At 39.3% G+C, this 27,910-nt stretch overlaps 1 protein-coding gene across 11 annotated transcripts in view; it reads left to right on the top strand.

Annotated features, from left to right (window-relative positions):
• The window catches only part of SUGCT (succinyl-CoA:glutarate-CoA transferase), an 802,332-nt gene that overhangs the window by 395,578 nt on the left and 378,844 nt on the right, over nucleotides 1-27,910 (top strand). For 8 of the 11 annotated variants that reach the window (XR_007121423.1, XM_047694504.1, XM_047694502.1 and 5 more), the window contains one exon: nucleotides 3,494-3,596. Coding sequence is in view for 10 of the 11 variants with exons in the window: in XM_047694504.1 (XP_047550460.1) it covers nucleotides 3,494-3,596 (103 nt within the window). In the remaining variant the exon portion in view is untranslated. Of the gene's footprint in view, nucleotides 1-3,493; nucleotides 3,597-5,212; nucleotides 5,588-7,463; nucleotides 8,125-24,689; nucleotides 24,847-27,910 lie in introns of those variants that run through there. The other 3 variants (XM_047694509.1, XM_047694508.1, XM_047694503.1) reach the window with 3 other exon arrangements.

Genomic DNA, 27,910 nt, shown 5'->3' with positions numbered 1-27,910 from the left:
AAGTGAAATAGGCCAGATACAGAAATACAAATACTGCATGGATCTCACTGATGTGTGGACTCTAAAAAGTCAAACTCACAGAACCGGACTGTTGAATGGTGGTTGTCCAGCGCTAGGGTGTGGGGGAAATGGTGAGAAACTGAGCAAAGGGTACCAGCTTTCAGTTATAAGATGAAAAAATTCTGAGAATCAGTCACTGGAGGTAATGCCATATTTCACACTTAAATGTTCTTAAGTAGATCTTAAATGTTACCACACACACACACGCACACACACACACACGCACACACACACACACGCACGCACACACACACACACACACAAATGGTAACCATGAGGTAAAGGATGTGTAAATTAATTTGATTGTGGTAATCATTTCATGATGTGTATTGTATTGAATCACTGCACTGCACTGCACTCTAAAAAACTATGCTGTACAAAGTAAATATATACATTTTTATTGGCCTGTCATGCCTCAAAAAAGTATGGTGAAGGGGGGGAAGCTTTATGAATTTCAGCGAGTTAATTTCTCGGAACCTGAATTTCTTCTTGGTCATATGAGAATAATACTTCCCTTACAATGTGCTCGTGAGGAGAAAAGCTACAAGACATGGTAACCAGCATTTAGTAATCATTAATGTTAGAATTATTTCCAACTCTACCTTCACAGCCTCTATCTCTTAGTTTCTCTCTTGTCTTGGATTTGGCTGCAGCTTTAATCCATTCTCTAAAGAGAAGTTTTTTGTTTGTTCTTTAAGCAACATTTTGATGCTAAGAAATTTAAACTCAGGTCCATCTTTACGTACTAATGTTACATCTTCCTAAATGAGTCACTTGACAGGAAGTGAATTCAGCAAAAATCTAAAATTGAATATATGGGTTGATTTAGCAAGTTCACAATGAAGTCTGACTTGTTTTAAGAGTTTTCCAAGTAACTGCCCAGAGGAGGCCGAAGCTTTGAGGCTTCCTACACTGCATGGAAGGACACCCTTCCTGTCTTATCCTCAGTACTGTTTTGCCCTAAGTGATTTAGAACAGCTCTTTCCATTTTTTTTTTAAGCAGCAATTTTGTGGTTAATAAAAACATGCGCTTTCAGCTTTTTCGTATAGATAAAGGAAAAGATTCCACATCAGATTTAGATCAAGAGATAGATTTCAGAAGAAAATGATGGATGTGTCCTCTGGGAGCAGCAGAATGCTGCAATGTTCTGTCTCTGGCCGCTGGAGTTGAAGGCATTTATGAACACTTCCACGCCCACGCCCACGCACATCCGCAAACAGTGGTCACCACTGTAGCTCCAGACACTGTCTCGCTCCCCAGTCTCATTTCCAAAGTGCATCCGTTGTTTTCCATAACATGAAATAAATCCCCCTCTCTTGCCCAGTGGTGAAAAGCTTATATAAATACTAAAACTTCAACTATTCCCCTGAGTTTTCTGTTGGCAGGCCGGCAGCTATGGGTTTGTTGGGATCTTGACACGCATTTTCTGTGCAGATCTTTGAGGCCACTTGGGTGAGTCCGGTGGTGATAAATTCACTTGTCTTGAAAATTTATCAGGTTAGCCACGATAATGCTCTGCTTATGGAAACTTAAATGATTGACACCCAGATTGAAAGGGCTCCAGGTTCAAAGTATCTCTTTTATTCTTTCAGCATATATCATTCTGGTGATATATATGTCTTAGGAAGACTTGGCCAGGAGATGATTTTAACAGTCCTTTAAAAAAAAAATAAGGTTGTGAAGAATCGATTAATATAAGACATTTCATCTTGCATGGTGGTGTTCCCATAAGAGAATGCTTTTCAGTATGTAGAGGTGAAGTATTTGATTATGTACTAAGTAGGCATAGTTAACATTACCGCCTGTAATTAAAATGGACAATGGAAAATCTTTATTCATCAAAATGGTGAGATTAGAAAAGTGTCCTCTAAGTACTGATATTGTTTCCACCCTTGTTGTAAACGGTGGAAGAAATAGTGCATTCTCCATTATAATTTCCCGTGGCATCTGCAAACCTAAGATTAATTCTAGTTATGTCTAAGATTGCTGAGTGAAGTCCGTGAATACTATTTCTACTATATTTCCACTTGCCCGCCCATAAGCCTTCTGCTTGCTGCCAATAGTCTATTTTACCTAATGTTTCTAAAAAAATCTCTTTTCACCTAGATAATTACTTAACTAGAAATGTTTGCTATTTTAAAAATTAGTGATTCTATATTCTTCGTATATTACAAATTATGACTGTTGAGTTGTCTTTGAGGATCCAAGATTTTACTTCTGTTCCACTGTCTTAACAAGAGGAGATATAAAACGGTGAATCTCATCAATGAATTAGGTCCCCTTTCCTTGAGACCTAAGGGAGAAAACAAAGTCACTCAGATAAGCTTTTTATCTGTGAAGTCTAATGTAAATTACAGAAAAAACAAAACAGAGGAAAAGGACTTGGCTGGATTTGAGTGTTGCTGTCTAAACAGGTATATATCCGTCTTCAGATGCCTGGATTTGTTCTGATTAGTAAGTAGTAGTGCAAATAAGTAGCTAAAGTTGTGTTGCAGCTGTTAATTCTGGTATATTTTAAATATAATGGAGGTAGAACATATATATTTCTCTTTTTTAAATTAAAGACTATCTATTTGAGAGAGAGAGAGAGAGAGAGAGAGAGAGAGGGAGAGTGAGAGCAGACTCCTTCCTGAGTGGAGGGCCCAGTGCGGGGCTTGATCCTAGGACCTTGAGATCATGACTTGAACTGAAATCAAGAATTGGACGCTTAACTGACTGAGCAACCCAGGCACCCCAAACATATAGCTTTCTTTTAAAACAACTACATTTGTTTTTGTTTTGAGAAATTTACCTTAAACTGATGTACTACTATGCCTGAGACCTAAAAAACACTTTGCACAATGACATCCCCTCCCAATTGCAATTATATTATTGTATTTATAAAGTGCTCAATACCACAGCAATTTTTTTTTAAAGATTTTATTTATTTATTTGACAGAGAGAGAGATCACAAGCAGACAGAGAGGCAGGCAGAGAGAGAGGGGGAAGCAAGCTCCCAGCTGAGCAGAGAGCCCAACGCGGGGCTCGATCCCAAGACCCCGAGATCATGACCTGAGCCGAAGGCAGAGGCCTAACCCACTGAGCCACCCAGGCGCCCCAATACCACAGCAATTTAAGCTCAGTTAAAACCATTCCCCACACAATCTGTGTCTTCTGCAAGGGATCCTCTGTCAGAAAGCACACAGGGACAGAAATAGGAGGGATTATATCTCTAATGGTAGACCTTCCAACAATGGGAGCTGGGTGGCTATTTTAAACACTCCTGGGCAAGTCAAGTTGTTTCTATTAGGCAACATCCTCAAAACTAGGAACAAAGAAAACCCAAGGAACATATTCTTGTCATTACTGGTTGCTTCAAAAGAGGGCCATATGAGAAAAAATGTTGTGTTACATTCTTTGTAAAAAATGCCTCTTTTTTGGGTCTGTTCCTAGGTTTGAAGAAGAAATGACCAGCAAGTGGTTATACCTCTTCGAAGGCAGCGGGGTTGCGTATGGCCCAATCAACGACATGAAGAACGTATTTGCAGAACCCCAGGTTTGGTTTTTGAACTTTTTAGTACATGGCAGTTGAAAACACAAGACATTGCCTCTCTTTCTTTATCCAGTTTGATTCACATAAATATATGTGAGCCATTGGTCATGGGCTTCCGTCACATAATGTGATTTTTTTAAAAAATATTTTATTTATTTATTTGAGAGAGAGAATGAGAGAGAGAGCACGAGAGGAGAGAGAACAGTGGGAGAAACACTCTCTGGCGATCAGAGAGCCTCATGTGGGACTCGATCCCAGACTCCAGGATCATGACCTGAGCAGAGGGCAGTTGCTTAACCAACTGAGCCACCCAGGAGACCCACATAATGTGATTTTTGATGGTGGCATTAGATTGTGAGTCTGAAGTAAAAAGAATCAATTTAGAATGGGCTGTCTACAGTCACACCCATCAGATCTAATGTATTTCTGCAGCAGTCACTACATAAAGTTTGAGAGTTCAGGACATTTGTTTCTCCTGAAAAATCGGAAATGGAGACAATTGAGAGATTGGGCTCAGGCCGTCAGAGAACATTCTGTGTAGAAGGACGTATGACAGCTTTTATAGTTGTTATATAGTTTGTATAGTTTTTAGTTAGAGCCCACATCTCACCAGATGGCTATCTTAAAGTGTCCAAAGCAAGTCAGAGTTAACTTTGCAAATGGGAGGCTTTTATATATTTTGATTAATAAAGTACATTATTTATGAAGAATCAATCATACTTCAAATAGAGGTTTGTACTGTACAATTCTTATAGACTTCTTCTTGGGCCCCAGGAATAAGGATCACCTGAAAAAAATGAGTTTTTTTTCTGTAACATTGTTCAAATTATTATTTTTAGATGCTATCAAAATTTTTTGATTTATTACTTTAATCAGTATAACTGCAAGCAATTTACTGTTTCTGAGTCGAATATTAATCCCAAAAGGTAGAGGAACCCCATTTTTCTACGAAGTTTTCACTATGATTATTCATATATCTTAGCAGCTTCCAACTCTTCAAAATTATAGGCCTGAAAAGATTCTTCATATTGTAACCGATTTTTCTTTGAAATGAAGTACTGAAAATGGAAGATGATTTTTCTAAGGGAGGAGAACTTTGTTGAAAACTGACCTAACTCTTTAACTTTGGTACCTATCTAATACATGAGTATCTGCTGCAAGGAGAATTGACATGTATTTAATTCAATGTTGACAATATTTACTGGAGAAAAAAAATGAATGGATTCAGAAATTCTGCTTTGTGTTTTCTTCCTGCCAAGATCCTGAATGTGGCAAGGCTTTGTGCGGAATAAAACAATGGCCGATAAGTATTTGAGATAAGGGGGCCCACTGGATACGCTGGATACATAGTGAGTTTATGTGACCAGGTCCTTGCTGCATCAGCGGGTTAATGTCTGGAGATCGATGCCTCCTTGCCCCGAGGCTGCAGTGCGCATGCTCTGAAATGTACCAGACCCAGAGGACCAGTTTTCTCACATTGTAGCTTCAAATGAGGCCAAGCTTTGGCTCTAAGTTGTTGTGGGGGAAGGGGTGGGTTTTACTATTATTTTCCTGCTGAAAAGTGGTACCAGCTGTGTAAGATTTGGCGTTTAACTCGGTTTGAGGGCACCTTTCTCTAGAGTTCATTGCTGAGAGTTTTATCATCCGCATTTCCATCATTCAACCTGTGTTTCTTCAAGCACAAAGACACCAAGGTAAAGAACGTTATTTTAAAAGTCTCTGGGTATCTTCTAACATTGCCTATTGTCTAGGTTTTGATGAACAAGGAACCAAGGTTCCACCCTTCAAGTTGTTCACCTTATGGGCTGCTTCAGATTGAATATAGGATAGTAGGATTTTCATTCCCACTTTTCCCTTGTAGTTCGGTTCATTACTTTAATCGTCCTATGGCAACTCTTGGACCCGCAGTAGTTTCTAATATTGGTCTATGGCATATTTTTAGCACTTCATTTTTCAAATGGAAAAGATTGCTGTTACCTCAGCCGGGATACTGACTTTTGCTACTACCCCAGGAGTCTCTGAAAATTGCCTTCTTTTTTTTTTTTTTTTTAAAGATTTTATTTACTTATCTGACAGAGATCACAGGTAGGCAGAGAGGCAAGTAGAGAGAGAGGAGGAAGCAGGCTCCCTGCTGAGCAGAGAGCCCGATAAAGGGCTCGATCCCAAGACCCTGGGATCATGACTTGAGCCGAAGGCAGAGGCTTAACCCACTGAGCCACCCAGGTGCCCCTGAAAATTGCCTTCTTATCCACCAAAAAGTAGATTCTAACTGTTACCATTCTAATATCAAAAATTCTTAATCATCCAGTGATAATTACTGACAGTTGTACCCAAGCTCCAAGAGTAGAGTTGGTCTCTTTAATATATAATCTCATTCTTTGCAATTTAAAATACCAAACGTGCACATAAAACTTATCTGGAGTTTTAGAAAGACTAGAGAGCAATGTAGTATTGTTACATTTTAAAAATTAACACGGATGACTCTGGCAATTGTGTGTAGAACTGTTTGGCCCAAGAGGTAAGGACACTTGGCTCTTTTAAAAAGAACCCCTTATCATTTTGAATATTGGAAGGAATGTAAAAATGCAAAAAAATCAGGGAGTTATGTTTTTGCCAAACCTTTATTGTACTTATGTACCAAGTGCTAGGGATTTAGCATGACTTTAGTAATTCTCTTCCTTTCTGAAAAAATAAATTTAAAATCGACTTAGATGGCAGATAGAGAGTAAATGCTATTGATGTATGAATCAGTGAATGAATGAGTTGGTTAACTTACCAAGTATAGGTTTTCCAAATGACGGAGGGGCTATTGTGCTCCCAGTGGTGGGGGTGACAACCTCTTTGTATAGCCTTTATTTGGAAAACTTGTGTTGAAAAACGCTACATAATGGTTAAGACCCTGGAGTCCTAGCTGTTGGGCAGTTTTATAAACTTACTGGGCTTCGGTTTTCTCAACTGTAAAGTGGTGTAATAGGATCTTTTCTCTCTACTGTCCTGTTACGTGAGATAATGTTTATCAAGGGCAGCAGGGTTTGCCAGAGGTAAAGGTGCAAGACCCGGTATTAGCTCCGGTTATGATCGTACCCTTATTTACTGTAATATTTTGGTTAAATAAAAAAGCAAAACCTTTGCTAAAGGTTATGTTTTTGTTTAAAAAACACCTTTGTTTCGTGGCTACAAACAAATTCAGTGTGGCAGTGGGGCCGGGGATCCCTGGCTTACAAATCAAGCTGTAATATTCTTTAAAAAAAAAAAAAAAAAAAAAAAAAAAAGCATCCTTGCACTCTGTGCCAAGAACTCCTCAGCCCTTCATCATTCCTGATTGCTGCAAGCCCTCTTATTTTTTGTTTTCCGTAATAAGTGTCATTTCCGTTTAAGGTGTCCTCCCTTGTTTTTCCCCCATGAGCTGCAGAGCTTCTTGGCTCCGGGTGCATGCAAACCGGCCACTCGCGCTCAGACGTGGGACCCCGCGGCTGGCCGGTGGCTGGCTCCCCGCGCGCATGCGCTGCCGCAGCCAAGCTGCTCCCTCAACTGGAAATTGATTTGGGTGAAGTACAGGGCCTGGAACATGGCGCCGGCAGTGGGGCTTTGATGAAGTGAAGAGGGCTATGTCTAACCAAAAAGAAAAAAAAAAAAAACAAACAATCAGAAGCATCCAAGTGCAAGAGAGGATTTTCTGGGGGCCTGCTTATCCAGTGGGCCGTTCGCCTTTCATCTGTGGTTTGGGTTCCCTCGGCAACAAAAATGTACGTGATGGTAGAAACTATTTCTAACCTAAATAATTTCATCATGGCCTCATGTTCTGGGGAAACTTGATTTTTTGGCTCAGCTGAAGGAGCAGATGATTTATTTATTTTTTTTCTTGGATAGATGAGAGGTTGTCTACCTTTGAGCCTCTGATTATCTGCTGCAGATGCTGAAAGGTTGGAAGGATCTTCCAAGCGTCCACTGTTAAGTCAGTCAAGAATACTGTGCGGGTTTTGGTCTGTATTTACTGAGAGCTTAGAGAAATTTTGATCTAAAAGCTTTTTAGTGGTAGTTTTATTGCTTTTCTCCCTCGGTGATAAATTATCTGTGGAAAATTCTGTGTATTCTGTAGAACTGAGTAATATTGATTATCTGCATGTAGATTTTAAGAGTCATTTTTTAAGTGCTCTCTTAAAATATCTTTTTTTAACCAGGCCAAGATTGTGCAGTACATTAAAGGAATTCTTAAAAAGTTTAAAAAACTTGCTAGATGACCTCAGTATGGTCCTATTTAACATACCCTGGGGAACATGTGCATGAAATGCATTGTGGTTTGAGGTTTTCCAACCCAAACAAACTTAAAAGAAAATGCAGCTTTTAATAGAAACTATTCAGATTCCTACGAAAATAGGTATGGATCCCACCAATGAGAGCAGTTAACAGCATCATTATCTACCATGAGAATCAAAAGAGATTGTGTGATCCTGTTTTTTGTATTTTGCTTAAGACCGTGTATCTGGTGATTCTAAGTGTATTCTTCGACTGAACTGCGCAATTAAAATATACATAGATATGAATGACTGAATCTCTGATTAATGTTTTGTTTTTTTTTGTTTTTTTCCTCCTTGATGCCATGACCCATGGGTGGGGAAGAGAGGGCAACGGGTGTCGCCAAACTGGTGTTATTTAACAGTCTTCACATTTCTACCACACAAGTTGAATCCATCAGGTGTAAGACATCACCCCGAAGCATTACTTCTGAGAACTATTGGGAGGGAAGTATCAGAACTGAAATATCACAGCTGGCCCTGATTTTAGCCAGTGCCAAACACCTGCAGGCTCTAAAAGGATACCAAAACAAAACCCCACCCCGTGGCAGCAAGCCATCCCTTAACAACCCTTCCTTAACTTTGTATCACCATCAAAATTAATTTAACATTTTCTACAGAAACCTTCTTCCTGTCCCAGAAGGCCATTACAACTCCTTTAGCAAATCTTTCGTATGGGATAAATATGTCATAGAAGCAAACAGAGCAAAGTATTGAAATATTTGATAGCTTCAAATTATCTGTTGTTTTCATATCATCATTTGTGGAAGCCTGTGAAGTTGGAGGTTTTATTAATCTCTAGGCTAGCTCATATTCTCCAGGCAATTTGGTTTTTTAGCACATTCTGGCAAACTATCTGAGCATCTGGAAAAAAATTCCTTCAAAATTCATATAGTAAGTGTCAGAATCACCCCAAAATACAAAGCTGTTTTTTAAGCCCTTTCTACACTCACGCGTGCACGTGCTTCTGCACGTGTGTGCAGGCACACACACAGACACACCCACACCCACACGTTGTTGATGCGTTTTAAAGATTGCCTTCTCCATGACATTAGCTAATATTTATTGAAATGTGGTTGTGTAGTCCTGGCGGGCTTACACACCTCAAGCATAATTATGTGCTCACACAGTGCTTACACTGTTGGGAAACACACATACATGCAGTGTTCCCTGCAACTGGAAAACAGTTGATGAAGATCTAGACAAAACAATATGTTTGGAAATAATCCCTGGTAGACAAAGGAGTAAAAAAAAAAAAAATTTTGTATGTATCTCTAAACATACACGATGTACTTTAGGTGGTGAGTAAATTCAGATATATTATGTATGTGTTTGTCTTATGATATCTGGGGATAATACTTTAAATTTTTGAAGAAATAATGTGCTTTAGGTTTAAGAATTTTAAGGGATTAAATGAAATAAAAATGGAGAGTTTAAACCTTCAATTTTATATTAAAACACAAAGTATTGGGGAGTAATATTTTATTTTGTGAGTTTAGAAGAATCCTAATGCAAGAAACCTCATCTCTTACTACGTAAGAGGAAACCCACTGAAATGTCAAATAAAAACTAAGGGCGTAGCACAACATTACTGGCGTTTACATTCATTTTTTTGAATATAGCTAAGAAATTTGGAGGCACCAGTTTCTTTGAACTATAACACAAATATACTTAGCTAGCCAACTGGAATGCCTTGGACATTACTTGATTGATGTTGATGGAAATAAGACTGTAGAATTTATGTTAAAGAAAAAAGCCTTCTTTTGATCTTTTTGTGAAAATGTGAGAGACGTGGTTCAGGGCAAAGGAGAATGTAATCGCTATTCACTCAGTCAGACATTCATTCATTTAGTAAATAGTAATTGATGGCTGTCACGTGCTTGCCCTCTCTCTCTCTCTCCCTTCCTCCCTCTCTGTCTCTCTCTGTACAAGACTATGTTATGTATCCTTACTATACGCATAGTCTTGTATTAGGTATTTGGCAAGGGGAGAGTGTGATGGAAAACAGTGAATCAGCAAAGACAAAGCTATGAAGCATTCAAGGAGGTCCTCCAGTCCAGTTTAAGGTAAATTGTGTCCAGTGTCACAGAAGAGTTACACAGAAATGTCGGTGTTTGAGCAGTGAGAAGTAATAGGCATAAGGAATCCTATTTAATGAATTGATAAAAGTTTAAAACCTGACAAAGGGTTGCAAAATGTCGTAATCACCCAAGCACGATTATAATACCACTGACTATATGCCCTACTCTGCACCTTTTATTCCTATGATTTATTCATTCCGGAACTGGAAGCCTGATCTCCCAACTTACCAAAGAACTCTTTATCCCTTTAAAGCCTTTTTGTAGTCAGTTTGTCATATTACTCATAAGTTCCATCTCAGTGATTAAGAGGAATTTAATGGAGGGTTTCCACTTCTACTGTTCAGTGATTTTGAAATTATTGTGACCCGAGAATATCTGAAAATTTCCTTTTTTCTCTCCATATGTGTTCCCTCTCTCTTACAGCCAATATTAAGGTTATGATTTCACAGATTTATTCAAATGAAAACATTTTTCATTATCATTTTATTGTAGTTATTACATTAAAAAGTATTTTAGTTGTATTATTGGTAGTGCTGAACATGAGCAGTGATTGACAGGGACCGAACACCACTGATGTTTGAAGAACTTTTCTAAAATGATTAATGATGAAGGAGAAAGAGGTACAAAATGGTGTATTCAAAGCCTACAGAGACCTTGAAATGGAGTTCTATATTCTGTAAGAACTCAGCAGTTAAAAATGGAGCCTGAATTCTCAGTTTGTCTCTTTTACTTTGATTACCTGTGCTTTAGGTGTTGTACTAAAAAACCATTGCTGATCTAAGGACATGAATATTTACTCCCATATTTTCTAAGAGTTTTATAGTTTCTACATCTTACATTCAGGTCTATGATCCATTTTGAGAGAGAGAGAGAGAGAGAGAGAGAGAGAATGTGTGTGTGTGTGTGTGTGTGTGAGTATCCTGTAAGGTGTGAAGTCTAACTTCACTGTTTTGCATATGGATATATCCAGTTGCTTTAGTATCATTTGTAAAAAGACTAATATTTTCCCATTGAATTTTCTTGGCACTATTGTTCAAAATCAATTAGCCATTAATGTAAGGGTTAATTTCAGAACTTTGGTTATTTAAAAGTGTTTTTATTTATTTCCACATTTGTATGTATTTCTCAAACTTTCTAATACTGATTTCTGATTTCATTCCTTGTGTTTGAAAAAACATACTTTAACTGATTTCAGCTCCTTTAGATTTACTGAGGCTTATGTTATGTCCCAGCATGGGATTAGTTCTGCAGAATGTTCTCTGTGTTCTTAAGAATGTGTATTCTTTTGAATATGCTAGAGATGTCTGTTAGGTCTTGTTTGTTTGTTTTTACCATTGTTTAATTCTTACATTTCCTTTTTCATCTTCTGCCGAGTTGCTATACACATTATTGAAAGTTGGGTGTTGAAATCTCAGGCCATTATTCAGGAATTGTCTGTCCCTCCTTTCAGTCAGTTTCTGCTTCATATATTTCGACCTCTGTTCCTACACGCATATATGCTTACCCCTGTTATACCATCTTTAAGAATTATCCCTTTATCATCTTAAGAAAGAGAAGATTCTTTATTTCTAGTTAGATTTTTTTTGTTTTAATATCGGTTTTCTGCTGTTAGTATAGCCACTGCATTCTCTCTCTCTCTCTCTCTTTTAAGATTTTATTTATTTAGGGGCGCCTGGGTGGCTCAGTGGTTTAAGCCTCTGTCTTCAGCTCAGGTCATGATCTCAGGGTCTTGGGATCGAGCCCCACATCAGGCTCTCTGCTCAGCGGGGAGCCTGCTTCCCTCTCTCTCTCTCTCTCTCTCTGCCTGCCTCTCTGCCTACTTCTGATCTCAATCTCTCTCTCAAATAAATAAATAAAATCTTTAAAAATCTGTGGATTTCCACTCAACGGAAGCCTGCTTCCCCCTTTTTCTCTGCCTGCCTCTCTGCCTACTCATGATTTCTCTCTGTCAAATAAATAAAGTCTTAAAAAATACTTAAAAAAGTGATTTTATTTATTTGTCAGAGAGAGAGAGAGAGAGCGCAAGCAAGCACAAGCAGGCAGAGTGGCAGGCAGAGAGAGTGAGAGAAGCAGGCAGGATTCTATCCCAGGACCCTGGGAACATGACCTGAGCTGAAGGCAGAGACTTAACCCACTGACCTGCATTCTCTGTTATGATAGTTGTTTTCATTGTACATCTTTTTTATCCTTTTATTTTCAACCTATTTGCATGTTTGAATATAAAGTGTCTTTTATGTAGACAGTATATAGTTGGATCCTGTTTTTTTTAATTCACTCTGAAAATGTACGCCTTTTGATTGAATTGTTTAAACCATTCATACTTAGGTACTATTGATATGGTTGGATTTACACCTGACATTTTTCTTTTTGTTTTCTATGTGTCTCATGTCTTTTTTAGTCCTTGGTTCCTTTCATTGTCTTCTTTTGTATTAAGTAGATATTTTATAGTATAATATTTTAATTTCTGTCATAACTTTCAATGACATTTTGAGTTTTGTTTTTTTTTTAAACTGATTTCTTTAGGGCCTATAATATATACCTTAACTTTATCAGACTTCAGCTTCAACTTTATTGACTTCAGCTTCTTTTTGAGTACAGTTAACACACAATGTTACATTAGTTTCAGGTGTACAACATAGTGATTCAGCAACTTTATAGATTATGCTGTGCTCACAAGTATAGCCACCATCTATCACATACAACACTATTACGATACCATTGACTATATTCCCTATGCTGCATCTTTTATTCTCGTGGCTTATTCATTCCATAACTGAAAGCCTGTATCTCCCACTACCTTTCACCCATAATTCCACTATGGGGTACTTACCCAAAGAAAGTGAAAACACTAATTCAAAGAAATATTGCACCTCTATGTTTGTTTAAGCATTATTTATAATAACTAAGATATGAGAAGCAACCCAAGTGTCCATCAATAGATGAATGGATAAAGAAGGTCACACACACACACACACACACACACAGGAATATTACCAGCCATAAAAAGTATGAGAGCTTGCCATTTGCTACAAGATGGATTGACCTAGAGGGTCCTGGAGAAAGACGAATACCATGTGATTCCACCTTTCTGTGAAATCTAAAAACAAACAAATCTAAAAACAAAACAAAGCAAATGAATAAATGTTTGTGAACGAAAAGCAAAATCAGACCTATATATAGAGAACAATCTGATGTTTGCCAGAATTAAGAAGGGTGGGAAGATGGTCTTCAGTTTTATACTGTTTTTTTACAGTGAAATATGGAAACTTTACTCTTCTCTCTCACATCTATATATATTATAAACTCAGCAATACACCATTATAATTATTACTCTAAATAATATGTTATATTAAATATTTCAGGACAGCTGATAAAAGAAATGAGAGCAAATACATATTTATAGAATTTTTATATTAATCTTTTCATTTTATCTTTTTTCCCTAATTTCTACATATGGATTTGAGTTAAAGATTTGAGTTGGATCTGATGTCCTTTCCTCAATCCAGTACACATTTTTGCCCTTATCCACTCCCTTTGTGCAATTATTGTTAAATACATTACATTTATATGTTCTAGGCCCAACACTACACTTATATACAGATTGTATACTGCAATAGCTTTTTAAATCAGCCAAGAGGAGAAAGGAAAAATATGTAATTATATCATTTTTATAATTGCCTGTGTGATTATTTTACTGTTATTCTGTTTATCTGTGGTGGATTCATAGTGCTATGTGGTATCATTTACTTTTAGCCTGAAGAACTTTCCTTGATATTTATTATAATAAGTTGGCTACCAACAGATTCCCTGTTTTGGTATAACTGGGATTATCTTGAGTATGCTTTCATTTGTGAAAGATAGCTTTGCTGGATACAATATTCTTGTTTGACAGTTTTTTACTTCTAACAGTCTTAATATGTTCCCTTCTGACTTCCATGATGTCTGATGAGACATTGTACGTTAATCTTATTCAGCTCCCTTGTATGTTGTCTGTCATTTTGCTTTTGCTCCTTTAAGGGTTTCCTCTTTGTCTTTCAATATTGTAAGTTTATGTTTGTGGGTGTGTGTGAGTCTCTTAGCATTTATCATACTTACAGTTCACTGAACTTGAATGTATAGAATTATGTTTTTCATGAAATCTGCAAAGTTTTAAGCCATTATTTCTTTGATATTGTTCCTTTCTTCCTCAAATGTCCTTCTGGTTCGGCCATTTGTGTGTACGTTGGTGCTTTTAATGGTATTTCACACTTCTCTATGGCTCTGTTCTTTTCTTCATTTTTTCCCTCTCTTCAGATTGCATAATCTCTATTCATCTATCTTTAAATTTGCTGATTCTTTCTTCTGACAATTCACATACAGGGTCGAGCCCCTCCAGTGAATTTTTCATCTCAGTTATTCTTTTTTTTTTTTAAAGATTATTTATTTATTTGACAGAGAGAGAGAGAGAGAGGTCACAGTAGGCAGAGAGAGAGGGGGAAGCAGGCTCCCCGCCAAGCGGAGAGCCCGATGTGGGGCTCGATCCCAGGACCTTGAGACCATGACCTGAGCTGAAGGCAGAGGCTTAAACCACTGAGTCACCCAGGTGCCCCCATCTCAGTTATCCTTGACTGCAGAATTCCCATTTGGTTCCTTTTAATAATTGGAATATTTCTGTCTCTATTGATATGATATCTTTGATGAGACATTGTCCTCATATCTTCCTTTAATTCTTTAAGCATGGCTTCCTTTTGTTCTTTGAACATATTTATAATAGCTGCTTTGAAGTTTTTTCTTGCTAAGTCCACCATCTGGGCCTCTTCAGAGGTGGTTTCTATTGCCAGCATTTTCCTTCTGTGTAGTGGTCACACTTTACTGTTTCTTTGCATGTCTCATAATTCTTTGTTGATATCTGGACATATTAGATCTGCTTCGACCCCAGGAACTGTTTTGTCTGTCTCTTAACAGGTCAAAGAGCAGTGACTTGGCTGCACCAATTCTGTGAAGTCCATTTTCCCTGCAACACTCTTAACCACTGAGGTCCCAGCTCGGATGGTTTCCACCTGCTTTTATCTTTTACCCACGGGTCTCTCCTGAGTTGGCATAAGCCACTTATTGGGTGAAGGCCATTTTAGCCAGTTAGATTCTTATCCTTTGTAGTTGGTTGTGTGTGTGACTTGGAAGCTGCTGTCACAGTAAAGGGAATTTTTTCCCTCCCTCCTTTCAGGGACTAATAGCTTGGGGATTCCCTCTGTGATTTGCTACTGTGAGAGCACAACCTTGGGCACTCAGTTGCCCAGACTTCCAAATTTAAGTGAGATTTGATTTTTAAGCATAGCTTCCTAGACATTACTCCTGGGTCAGAATACCATACTTAAGTCAGTGTTTGGTAGATTGAGCCCATGCCAGTGAGGCTTTTGATTTTTTGATGGGTCAGGGTGCAGCGTGGTGAATGCTTTCAGATCTGTCTCCACATCTGGCTCTGATTGCTCCTAGTGGGCACAGCCTGGGATGCATGCACCCCTTCCTTACCGTGAAGAGTTGCTTGTGATCCCACAAAGGCTTTCCCCAAAGGTCTCTTTCCCTGGTTCTCTCTTTTAAATTTTTGGTGATTCTCTGCTGTTTTGCTCCTGTTCTGGAGCTACCAGCTTTCTTTTGATTGCTCTCCACAAAGATCCCTATTGTTTTCAACAACCCCCCCCCCCCCCCCCCGCCAGGTCACTAGGCGTGGAATTTCCATCCTCTTATCAAAAAAAGCCAGTGGCTTCAGGGAGAGCTGGGGAGCTCTTTATTTTGATGACCTACTATGTCCTCCCAGCTATGCCTGCCTGGAATATAGCTTCAGGAAATCTAAGGGAAGTCAGAGATACAGTCACCTGTCCCGAATGGGATACAACTGTAATCCCAGAGTGAGAGTTTGGCAGAGAGCAAGCTCCCATTATCTTGGCCTCACTTGCTTGGAGTAGAGTGCTGGGTTAAAGCTTTCATCACATGGAATTCTGGAGCTTGGTGGTGGTGATGGAGAGGGCATATCAGCGGAGTGAGCCATGGCTCCAGTGCCAGATTCTCACTTCTTTCTAAGACTCAGTAGGTTTTCTTGAGAGAATATTTCTTCATCTGCTGTATGCCCTCACAATAATTTCCAGGGATTTAAAATTATATTTAACATTAATTTCCACATGCTAACTTGCTATGTCATTGAGAAAAGGGTCTGCTGAGCAGTTTACTCCATCATTTGAGAAGTCCTACCCGCTTGCATTCCACCTTGCCTTTTCGGGACATCCTGAAGTTCTTTGTCTTGTCAGAATATCCATGTGCTAATTTCTTTTACTTTGTTCTTTGTCCTCACCCTCCTTCCACTTACACTTGTACCTTTAAGAAGGTATGACTGTGCTCTGCTGGGCTTCTTGGTCTCCTTGTCCTCACCTTGCTAGGTATGGTCTCCCCTTTACTGTTCCTTTTGAAAGACAAATGTAAAAGTTTTATGGTAGTGTTTTTACAGTGTTCTCCAAAAGAACACCTGGCTTAGAATCATCCAGGGGCCTTGTTAAAATTCATATTTCTGGAGCTAACCAAGCCCAGTGGTTTTTAATGTCTTTGGATAAGATTCAAGAATTGGCTTATGTAGATTTCCCAGAATTATTCTGGTACAAACTGTATTTTGAGAATCATTATAGGGGATGGTAGAAGATGACGTTGGAAGTGTAACTTGGGTCCTAGTCGTGGAGCACCTCAAATATTACTCTGATGGATTTGGATTTTTCCGTGTGGGCTAAGTGTTGGAATCAAAAATGGCCTCTTATATATCATATATATATATATATATATATATATATATATATATATATATATATAGTACTAAGTATCGTCTATGTCCCCTCACCTTCCCTGATGCACCTCCCTTTCTGTTACCGACACTTTGTGTGCCCCTCACTCACCCACTATGCACTTAGGGCCCTCATCCTTTCTTTTTTTTTTTTTTTTCTCTCAAAGATCTATTTATTTTTCTTATTTGACAGAGAGAGAAAGAGAGAGAGAGAGCACAAGCAGGGGGAGCAGGACGGGGTGAAGAAGCAGGCTCCTCGCTGAGCAGGGAGCCAGATGTCAGGCTTGATCCCAGTAAGCTGATATCAAGACCTGAGCCAAAGGCAGATACTTTACCATCTGAGACACCCAGGAACCCCTAGAGTCCTCATCCTTTATCAGTCTCTGTTTCCTCTCCTTTCTTTGCCTCTGACTTCCTATCAGCTCAGCATTACCTCATCTACCCTTCCCCTCTAGGCTCTTAAAGCATCACTTTGTTTCTTTCTCTTTCAAATAAAAACTTTAGAGACCATTTCTGCAATACAAATGAATTTCTAAACCAGATCCTGTGTGTAGGGAGTTATTTTTAATGTGATTGCTTCTTCTACCTGCTTCTCTGTACTGCCTTCCACTCATGCCACAAGAAAAAGGGGCAGTAACCATGTGCCTAAATTCTGAAATATTATCAACTCCTAAAATTCTTTAAGACTGTCGGCCTAACATAGGCATTGGTTAAAAGTGAAGAATTTTTTAACAAGGCTGTTTAATCAAGAACTTCATATGTAGGAAATATTAATTTGGATGCTAAGTGCAAGATGATTTGATGGGTACTTTTTGTTTTTTAAAGATTTTCCTTATTTATTTGTCAGAGAGAGAGCATGAGCACAAGCAGGGGGAGCAGCAGGCAGAGCAAGAGGCAAGCAAAGGGAGAAGCAGGTGCCTCACTGAGCAGGGAGCCCGATGAGGGACTGGACTTCAGGACGCTGGTATCATGATCTGAGCCGAAGGCAGATGCTTAACTGACTGAGCCATCCAGTCGTCCCTTGATGGGTACTTTTAAAACCACAGGAGGAAAAAATATACAGTGGAAAAAAGACAGTCTCTTCAATAAATGGTGCTGGGAAAATTGGACAGCTATATGTAGAAAAATGAAACTCGACCATTCTCTTACACCATACACAAAGATCAACTCGAAATGGATAAAAAACCTCATCGTTTATGATGACAGGGGAGGTGAACCATGAGAGACTATGGACTCTGAAAAATGATCTGAGAATTTTGAAGGGGTGGGGGGTGGGAGGTTGGGGGCACCAGGTGGTGGGTATTGTAGAGGGCACGGATTGCATGGAGCACTGGGTGTGGTGCAAAAATAATGAATACTGTTATGCTGAAAAAATAAAAAAATTAAAAAAAAAAAAAAAAACCTCATCGTGAGACAGGAATCCATCAGAATCCTAGAGGAGAACATAGGCAGTAACCTCTTCCATATCAGCCACAGCAACTTCTTTCAAGATATGTCTCCAAAGGCAAAGGAAACAAAAGTGAAAACGAACTTTTGGGACTTCATCAAGATCAAAAGTTTCTGCACAGCAAAGGAAATAGTCAACAAAACAAAGAGACAACCCACGGAATGGGAGAAGATATTTGCAAATGACAGTACAGTCAAAAGGCTGATATCCGGGATCTATAAAGAACTTCTCAGGGTGCCTGGGTGGCTCAGTGGGTTGGCCTCTGCCTTCGGCTCAGGTCATGATCTCAGGGTCCTGGGATCAGGCCCTGCATTGGGCTCTCTGCTCAGCAGGGAGTCTGCTGCCCCCACACCCTCCTCTTGGCCTGCCTCTCTGCCTACTTGTGATCTCTGTCTGTCAGGTAAATAAATAAAATCTTTATTTTAAATCTTTATTTTTTTAAAAAAATTTAAAAAAAATGAACTCAAACTCAACACACACAAAACAGATAATCATGTCAAAAAATGGGCAGAAGACATGAAAAGACACTTCTCCAATGAAGACATACAAATGGCTAACAGACACATGAAAAAATGTTCATCATCACTAGCCATCAGGGAGATTCAAATCAAAACCACATTGAGATACCACCTTACACCAGTTAGAACGGCCAAAATTAACAAGACAGGAAACAACGTGTGTTGGAGAGGATGTGGAGAAAGGGGAACCCTCTTACACTGTTGGTGGGAATGTAAGTGCGTGCAGCCACTTTGGAAAACAGTGTGGAGATTCCTTAAGAAATTAAAAATAGAGCTTCCCTATGACCCTGCAATGGCACTACTGGGTATTTACCCCAGTGATCTGATGTAGTGAAAAGAAGGGCCATCTGTACCCCAGTGTTCATAGCAGCAATGGCCACAGTCATCAAACTGTGGAAAGAACCAAGATGCCCTTCAACGGACGAATGGATAAGGAAGATATGGTCCATATATAAAATGGAGTATTATGCCTCCATCAGAAAGGATGAATACCCAACTTTTGTAGCAACATGGATGGGACTGGAAGAGATTATGCTGAGTGAAATAAGTCAAGGAGAGAGATTCAATTATCATATGGTTTCACTTATTTGTGAAGCATAAGAAATAACACGGAGGACATGGGGAGATGGAGAGGAGAAGGGAGTTGAGGGAAATTAGAGGGGGAGGTGAACCATGAGAGACTATGGACTCTGAAAAACAATGAGGGTTTTGAAGTGGTGGTGGGTGGGAAGTTGGGTGAGCCTGGTGGTGGGTATTATGGAGGGCACGTATTGCATGGAGCACTGGGCGTGGTACATAAACAATGAATTCTGGTACACTGAAAAGAAATTAAAAAAAAAACACAGGAAAGAAGATCTAGAAAGCTTTTGCCAATAGATCAATTAGAAGATTGTGTTGCTGAATGATTCATCTATGCTTCAGGTGTTAAAAGCCTGAACTACAATGATTATGGTGGGTCTGGAAAATAAGAGATAAAAGCCACACTAAAAAGAAGTGATTGGTGTAAGGAAATGATGGGGGGAGGGGGTTGGGAGAGGGGGGTGGGGTTATGGATATTGGGGAGGGTATGTGCTATGGTGAGTGCTGTGAAGTGTGTAAACCTGGCGATTCGCAGACCTGTACCCCTGGGGATAAAAATATATGTTTATAAAATTAAAAAAAATTAAAAAAAATTTATTGCATAAAAAAAAAAGAAGTGATTGGACTCAGTGAGTATTCAGTGATTGGGAACTCTTACAAGTTACAATGAAAGATACCATAAGTATTTAGTATCCAGAATATATAAGGAATTTCTACAACTCAACAATGAAAGGACAAGTAACATAATTAAAAATGGATAAGGGATTTAAATAGACACTTTTCCAAAGAAGATATACAAATGGTCATTGAGTGCATGGTAAGATGCTCAGTTCATAAATTATTAGGGAGATATAAATCAAAATTATAGTGTGATGCAACTGGGGGACTGTAATGAAAAAAGACAGTAACAGCTGTTAAGTGTATAGATTAATTGGAACCCTCGCACAGTACTGGTGACAATATGAAATGGTGTAGCTTCTTTGGAAAATAGTTAGGCAGTTCTTCAAAACGTTAAAAATGCAGTTATCATTGGACCCAGCGATTTTAGTCCTAGGTATAAGAATTGGAAAAATATGTTTGTTCAAAATGTGCACGCATATGTTCATGGAAGCTTTATTCGTATATCTGAAAGGACACAAACAGCATAAATTTTCATCAGCAGATGAATGGATAATCAAATGTGGTATATCTATGCAATGGAATATTATTCATCCATAAAAGGGTATAAAGTACTGATATATGCTGCAGCATGAATGGCCGTTGGAAACACGCTAAGTGAAGGGAGATACACATAAAAGGCCATCTTTTGTATGACTCCATTTATATGGAATGTCCAGAATAGATAAAACCCATTCAGAGAGACAGAAAGTACTTTAGTGGTTTCCAGGGACTGAGGGAAGGAGGGGGTAGGGGAATGGTTGCTAAGGAGTATGGGGTTTCCTTCTGGGGTGATGAAAATGTTCTGGAATTAGATAGTGGTGATGGTTGCACAAACGAGAATATATTTAACGCACTTTAAGAGGATGAATTTTATGTTATATAAATTATATCTCAAAATAAAAACAAAAGATACCATAAGAGGTTAGAAATTCATTTTCCAAGAACAAATTAGTGTTGGGAGGATTTAAGTGGTTGCATGGGGATGAGCATGGAGAGTTAGGTCTTGAGTTTTATGAAAGAGTAGGATATCGCATATACTCCCTTAACGCTGGTTCCTTTGGTTTATTGGTATTTGTGCCCCTAATTACAAGCACAATGTAGACCTACAAAGTGAAGTTGTAAACAGGACGAATAGAATATTCATAGATTCTTGTTGTTGTCCCTTAGATCGCTGAGACCTTGTCATTTATTCAATTGTCTTACCCTCTCCTTTTCACATGACATCGATCCTTTCAAGGTGATTGTGTTCAGACTTAGTTCTGCTTAGCCTTTGAGGGAAAAGGTCCTAATGTCAGTTCAATTTTCTAACCTTTTGAAGAGCTATCCAAATGTGGGGGTGTGTATATACCACCTCATAGCCAGTCTGGGTTCTGGGTGGCATTGTATCTATTAATTCAGTTCTCAAAGTGTGATTTGTTGAACTTGATGTAGGCATGTGTCCAGGCGTTCATAAGTCATGTAATGCAATCATATTCCCAAGTTCTCTCAGGATCTCCTTGGTCATTTCCAGCTTCCTGGGGAGCCTCGTTTTGGTCCCAAAGACAGCTGCCATTGTGAAAGTGAACAGGAGAAGAGCATAACTAAAGCCATCATAACTACAGTTCCATCAAACCTCAAGGGATGTTCCCTTCTCTTGGGATTTTGGCTTTTGCTGATTCCCATGGTCTTGCTCGTCAAAGCTGCTGCTACCCTGTCACCACAGCATTTTCTGAGAGCTGGGGGGGGGGGGTAGGAGAATAGATAAAAGAAAGGGAAAAAATGGGGGGTTTCCACACTCTTCTTGAGTGTGCATTCCCTTTCCCATTCTTTGAACCAGAACTAAAAGGCTTCTCCCTGTGCTTTTCCTGTTTACATCTATGCTAATCCATTCGGGCTGCTATAACAAAAATACCATAGACTGTATTGCTAATAAACAACGGAAACTTACTTGTAACATTTCTGGAGGCGGTAAAGTCCAAGTTCAAGATGCTGACATATTTGGCGTCTAGTGAGGATCCACTTCCTGGTTCATACCCTGCTGATTTTATGCTTTGTCCTCTCCTGGTGGAAGGGATGAGGGAGCTCTCTGAGGTCTCCTTTATGAGGATTTTTTTTTTTTAAAGATTTTATTTATTTATTTATTTGACAGACAGAGATCACAAGCAGGCAGAGAGGCAGGCAGAGAGAGAGGAGGAAGCAGGCTTCCCGCTGAGCAGAGAGCCCGATGCGGGGCTCGATCCCAGGACCCTGAGATCGAGCCCGATGCGGGGCTCGATCCCAGGACCCTGAGATCATGACCTGAGCCGAAGGCAGCGGCTTAACACACTGAGCCACCGAGGCGCCCCGTCCTTTATGAGGATGTTAATCCCATTCCTGAGGGCTCCACCCTCCTGACTTGGTCCCCCCCCCCCCAGGATCCCGCCTCCAAATATCACCCATTTGTGGACTAGATTTCAGCATAATGAATTGGGAGGGGGGGCATGGGGGATGGGCACAAACATTCAGTCTATAGCAAAGTCCCGGCGCTCACTTCTTTGTTTCCTATGTAACGAGTTCAGACCAGGGGATACAGCAGTAAAAAAATTGGTAAACTTACTGCTTCTATGGTGGTATTTGAATTCTGTTCTTCCCCAATCCATCTGCTGCTGTTTACTTTTGAATCCTCAAATAGCCGATGCATGTATTCTGTCGAGGTTTTTAGCCACATTCAGCCGGAGATAGCGTGGAGTATACTGATTTCTCTGTAGTACCCAGAACCTGAGTGTTTCAACATTAAAGCAAAATTTCTTACTATTTTTAGAAGAGTTCCTGAATAATTTTCCTTGGAGAGAGCCCTAACATGTTAGGTAGAAGCGCTCATATACTTTGTAGCTACTTTGTCATGCGAATGAGGCTTTTCCTGAAATGGGTAATCAAAACAAAATATAGAAATAAATTGAATGGAAAAGGTCATTAAATAACTGGAACTATCATACAGAAACCCGATTTTTATACTGGTTGTAGGGTAAGTTAAATGTTACAGTTTTGAACATTGTATTTGTACTAATATACTAATACACTATTGCTTTTGAATGCTTTGTATATGGGGTTTTGTTTATTTTTTTAAATTAAAATAAGGGGTTTTCTGCTAAAGGGAAAATCTTCGGACTGTAGGAATGAATCGTTAGCTTTTCCTTAAGCTACTTTCCATAAATGTCAATTTTCTGTGTCAGGCATTTGACGTGTATCTAGTACTTCTTCCCTGTTCTCTGGCAAATGAGGGAAAACAGAATTTTCAGAAAGAGGAATAAAGTGTCAGAGCCAGCAATGGTCAGGGAGACTGAGGAAAAAAGTATATTTTCTCGTTTTTGAGTACTAAATCTTAAAGCATTCACCCAGTTTTTCACAGCAAATAAAGTATAACTCATTATGTGATGACAGTGAGGGGGTACTCACAAAATGATGGGAATGTGGAAGAAGTACAAAAGAACCAACTTCAAAGAGTTCCCAGGGGTCAGAGTGGGACAATCTAAGTAACAAAAATAAATGGAATATAATTATAGTAATGAATCTTAATCCATAGAATATCCATGAATCCATCCTAGTATAAATAATTGAATCAATAAACAAATACTGAAGAATGGAAAGAGCTGGCCAGATTGTAGGATCCCAATTAGTAAATGTAGAAGGAATGGGGGAAATTGAAAATTACCTTTAGGTAAACATCCCAGTAAAAACTGTTGCAGGAAAGAACCACTGGTGGAGGCTAAAATTACAGTGAAAAAGAGGTATTTGTAGACTCTCAAAGGATCCCTCCATATTTTCCGTCACAAAGGAAAAACAATTTTTACCCTGAAGGAGTCTTACCGATACCAGTTTTAGCCAAGTGACCAAAGTTAGTATCCCCAGTAATAAGATCTATCAGCATTGGGATGCCTGGGTGGCTCAGTCAACTAGGCATTTGCCTTCGGCTGGTGTCTGTGATCGAGTCCTGCATTGGCATCAGGCTCCCTGCTCAGCCGGGAGTCTGCTTCTCCCTCTCCCTCTGCCTGCTGCTTCCCCTAGTTGTTTCTCTTTCTTTGACCAAGAAAAAAAAAGGTCTATCAGCATCATGAGTCCTTTGAAATGATCATAACATCACCTTCTTGCCCCAAATGCGTAATTTTACCAGAGATAGAGGCTGAGGAACTGTCCCAGATGGGAGAAAGCTAAAAAAGGTATGGCAGTTAGATGCAGTATATGGGATTCTGGATTGTCTCCTGGTCTATAGAGAAGGGCCAGTGTGATCCTCGTCAAAATTCACACAGTTTCTCAGTAAGAAAGAGAGTACCCATGTACAATGTTTGGTTTTGATAATTTTATGGTGGTTAGGAAAGCTGTTAATGGTAGAAGCTGGGTGGAGTGGTATTTGAGGACTGTGCTTTGTAACTTTTCTGTAAGTCTAAATTTATTTCCAAATAAAAAGTTAAAAAAAAAAAACCCACACACAAAAAAATCTGATTTCAAATACCTCACATTGTCTAGCTACAAAAACAATAGGGATTGCATTAAAAAAAAATTAAAGTGGAAAGGGGCAAAGGGGAAGTCCTCTCTAAACATGCAAAGTAAAATTTCAAATTTCATTGCCCTTCCCTCAGATTTCTTTCACTTTAAAACGATGCTTATTGAAATGTCAGAGGACTGTTCTATGCCATTGTTTGTGTTCTCTCACATTTCAAATGGACCGATTATAACAATTCTCCCTTTGCTGTTTCAGAGACATAAAACACTGAGTAGTTGAAGCCTGAAGGATTGCTGATATTTCTGCACCATAGCTGAGATTTTATTTCTGATGCCTGAGGACCACTAAGACAGCCACACACTCAATCAAATGTTCAGATCTTCTCCACCCAATTGTAGTTGATTCCTTGTCAAAAATTTAAATGAAAGATAATTTAAATTCATTTTTCTTTACAAAACAGATTTTTGCTAATTTATAAAATGTAATTAAAATGTTACCAGAATGCAGTTACTCTTGGAAATACTTCTCTACAGATTCTCATTTTTGCAAAATAGATATGTCTCATTTAACTTTTATGAAAAATGGTTAAATTTTCAAAATTGGTTTCAGACGCTGTCCAATTTCTTCGTGGTATGTGGAAGTTTCAATAGTTGTTGTAAGCCCTTTTATATCGTCAGGTGGTGATTCTCAAACAGGGTAGGCATCCGTCACCTGGGGAACTTTTTCAAAATAGAAATCCTGCAGGTTCTAGCAGCAGGATTTTGATAACACAGGTTAGTATAGAGTTAAAGGATATCTGGATTTTTAGAAGATTCCCCCAGGATTCTATGGTAGAAGCACAGAATGCTTTGGAGGGAGGAGAGTGTTGTTTATGAACATGGTCTTTATAGTTGGACAGAACTGGCTTTTATTCGGGCTCTGCCACTTCCTCATGGAGTGACTATGGGCACCAACCAACCTTCCTGTGCCTCAGCTTCCTCCTCTGTAAAATGGAGGTTTGAATCATTTCTGTTCCATTAATTAAACAACAACAACAACAACAAAACTTCAATGAGGTAATGCATGTGAAGAACTTCAAATGAAGGCACTTATAATTGATTCTTTTTCTTTTAAAGATGACTAGATGTTTTCTGGAAAATGCAGTGGTGGGTGGGAAAGTACTTCAGGCGGAAGCATTAACCCAGCAATGAAGGGGGCGATGTGGGACTGCCTGGGGGAGGGCAGGTGTGAGAAGCTCACACAGCGGATTATGGCTGGAGCATGGTGTGTGGAGGAGCTAGGGTAGGAGATGAAAACGGGGAACCCGAGAGTCAGTTCATGGAACACTTATATGCCGCGCTGAAGGGTTGGATCTATATCCAAAATGGCAGCCCACGCGGTGTGATGCCGGCTACTGGAAGTGGAGCCGATGAACTCCTACGAGCGTGCTGGTGGTCCTGGGTCGCAGGCAGGTTTACGTGTGCCTGCATACAACCATCCATGACGTATGTAGAGTTCTTCAGCTTCATGGCAGAAATTCGGGACAGAAGATAGAATTCCTCAAGTCCAAGCTGTATTTGACAGAGCCTACCCTAAAACACGCATGGTAAGAGCTAGTAGAAGCTTCTCATTCTTCGTGTTATAGCCTGTCAGCCGGAACTCTGGCCCTGAACCTCTCCTACACTCCAGTTCTGGTAATAGTCCAGCTATGGATGACCAGTGTGTGAGCATTGTGAAGAAGTACTCTCCAGGTTACAGGAAATTGGCTACTTTAAATTAATTATAGACATGTGTGGGCATCTTGGGGAGTGGTATTACTGTGTTGCAACTGGACTGACAGATCTCATTTAACCTTGTTCCTAGCCATCTCGGATGGTCAAATTTGTTTTAAAGAGCTTTCTCCAGGATACAATTCTTCCTAGTCCCATGGAGATCTATCTTCCTTATCCTCAAATTGTCACTGCAGTTGGGAGAAGCCAGGACACCTGTATGCAGGAGCACGTAGTAGACTAGGTATTAAGATGCTGTTCTATCCTCTGGGATCCTCTGACCCAAGGCACACAAAGACATTGTATCATTATGTCATTGAAAAAGTGGATTTTTGTTGTTGTTGTTGTTAAGTGACTCTTATCTCAAACAAGTTTACAAATACCACTAGGGCTTACCTAAGTTATGAAATTCTCATACAAATAGTGGCAATTGCATGGTCTTTAAGCTCAGAGAAGTATATTCCTGCAAACTATAGAAGTACAGTGAAAGGACTATATTTTTTCAGAGACTGAGAAATTTATATGTGGAAAAGAAGATGCTTTGGGTTATTGCGATGTGTCATTGTTGATTCTTTATTTGTAAAGATGTAATTGGTGGCAAATGTTGATAATGGGTTATGCGTGTGTGGGGGATGGGGAGAAATGGAAACTCTTTGGACCTTCCTTTTAGTTTTGCTGTGAACCCAAAACCGCTCTAGAGAATCTTTAAATAAGCAAGAAGGAAGATGCCCTAATTAGAGTTCCCTGATGCCTTTAGACGATGCTTCACAGTAGTGAAATGGTGGTACCGCAGCTGTTTGCTGAGACCTAAAGATCACAGCTCATTCATAGTCAAATAGTTCATGAGGGTCAGCTGTGTGCAAAGTGTAAAGCCCTGTGCTAAGCACCAGCGAGAAAGAAGCCCAGTACGAGGTTGACTCTAAGCAAGTAGGAGACTAACCAATAAACAGGAGTACCAAATAACTGTTTTGTAACGAGAGATATATTTATGCCTCAAAGTCTGTAATATGTTATATTTATCTGCCATGGTGTCTTTTTCGGGATTCAGGAACTCATTGAGAAGCGGGTTAATCATTAAGACATTATTGACAAAGATTGGATTCAAAGACCATTGAAGGTTTTTAAAATACTGTATTCACTTTTTATTTAGAAAGACTTAGATTCGCAGGGAGTTCCAAAGATGATACAGAGAGGTCCTGCGGACTCCTCACTTGCTTCCCTTGATGATTACATCTTACTTACATAATTATAGTGTAACAGCAAAACCAGGAATCTGACGTCAGTAAAATGTGTGTATATATAGTGCATGCTGTTTTATTACATGAATGTGTAGAGCACTGTAACCATGACCACAATCCAGGCACAGAACTGTTCCACAACCACAGTGATCTTCCTTCTGCTGCCTCTTTCGAGTCACATCAACCACTGGCCCATTCCTAATGCACGGCAACCATGAATTTTCCTTCCATCTCTATAATTTTGTCATTTCAAGAGATGTTAAATAAATGCAACTGTACAGTGTGCGACCTCTTAAAAAACTAGGAGCTTTATTGAGAAGTTATTCATATACTGGAAAATTACCCTTTTAAAGTATGTAACCCATGGTTTTCAGCACATGCACAGCACTGTGCATTCTATCACCGCTATCTAATTGCAGAATATTTGTATAACCCCTTAAAGAAGCCCACTAGCATTTCCTCTCCATTTTACCCTCTTCTTATCTTCCTG

The sequence above is a fragment of the Lutra lutra genome, chromosome 11 (genome assembly GCF_902655055.1).
Source record: "Lutra lutra chromosome 11, mLutLut1.2, whole genome shotgun sequence".
NCBI lineage: Eukaryota > Metazoa > Chordata > Mammalia > Carnivora > Mustelidae > Lutra > Lutra lutra.
Note: the sequence above shows the minus strand (reverse complement) of the source record. Positions and strands in the feature narration are given on the sequence as shown.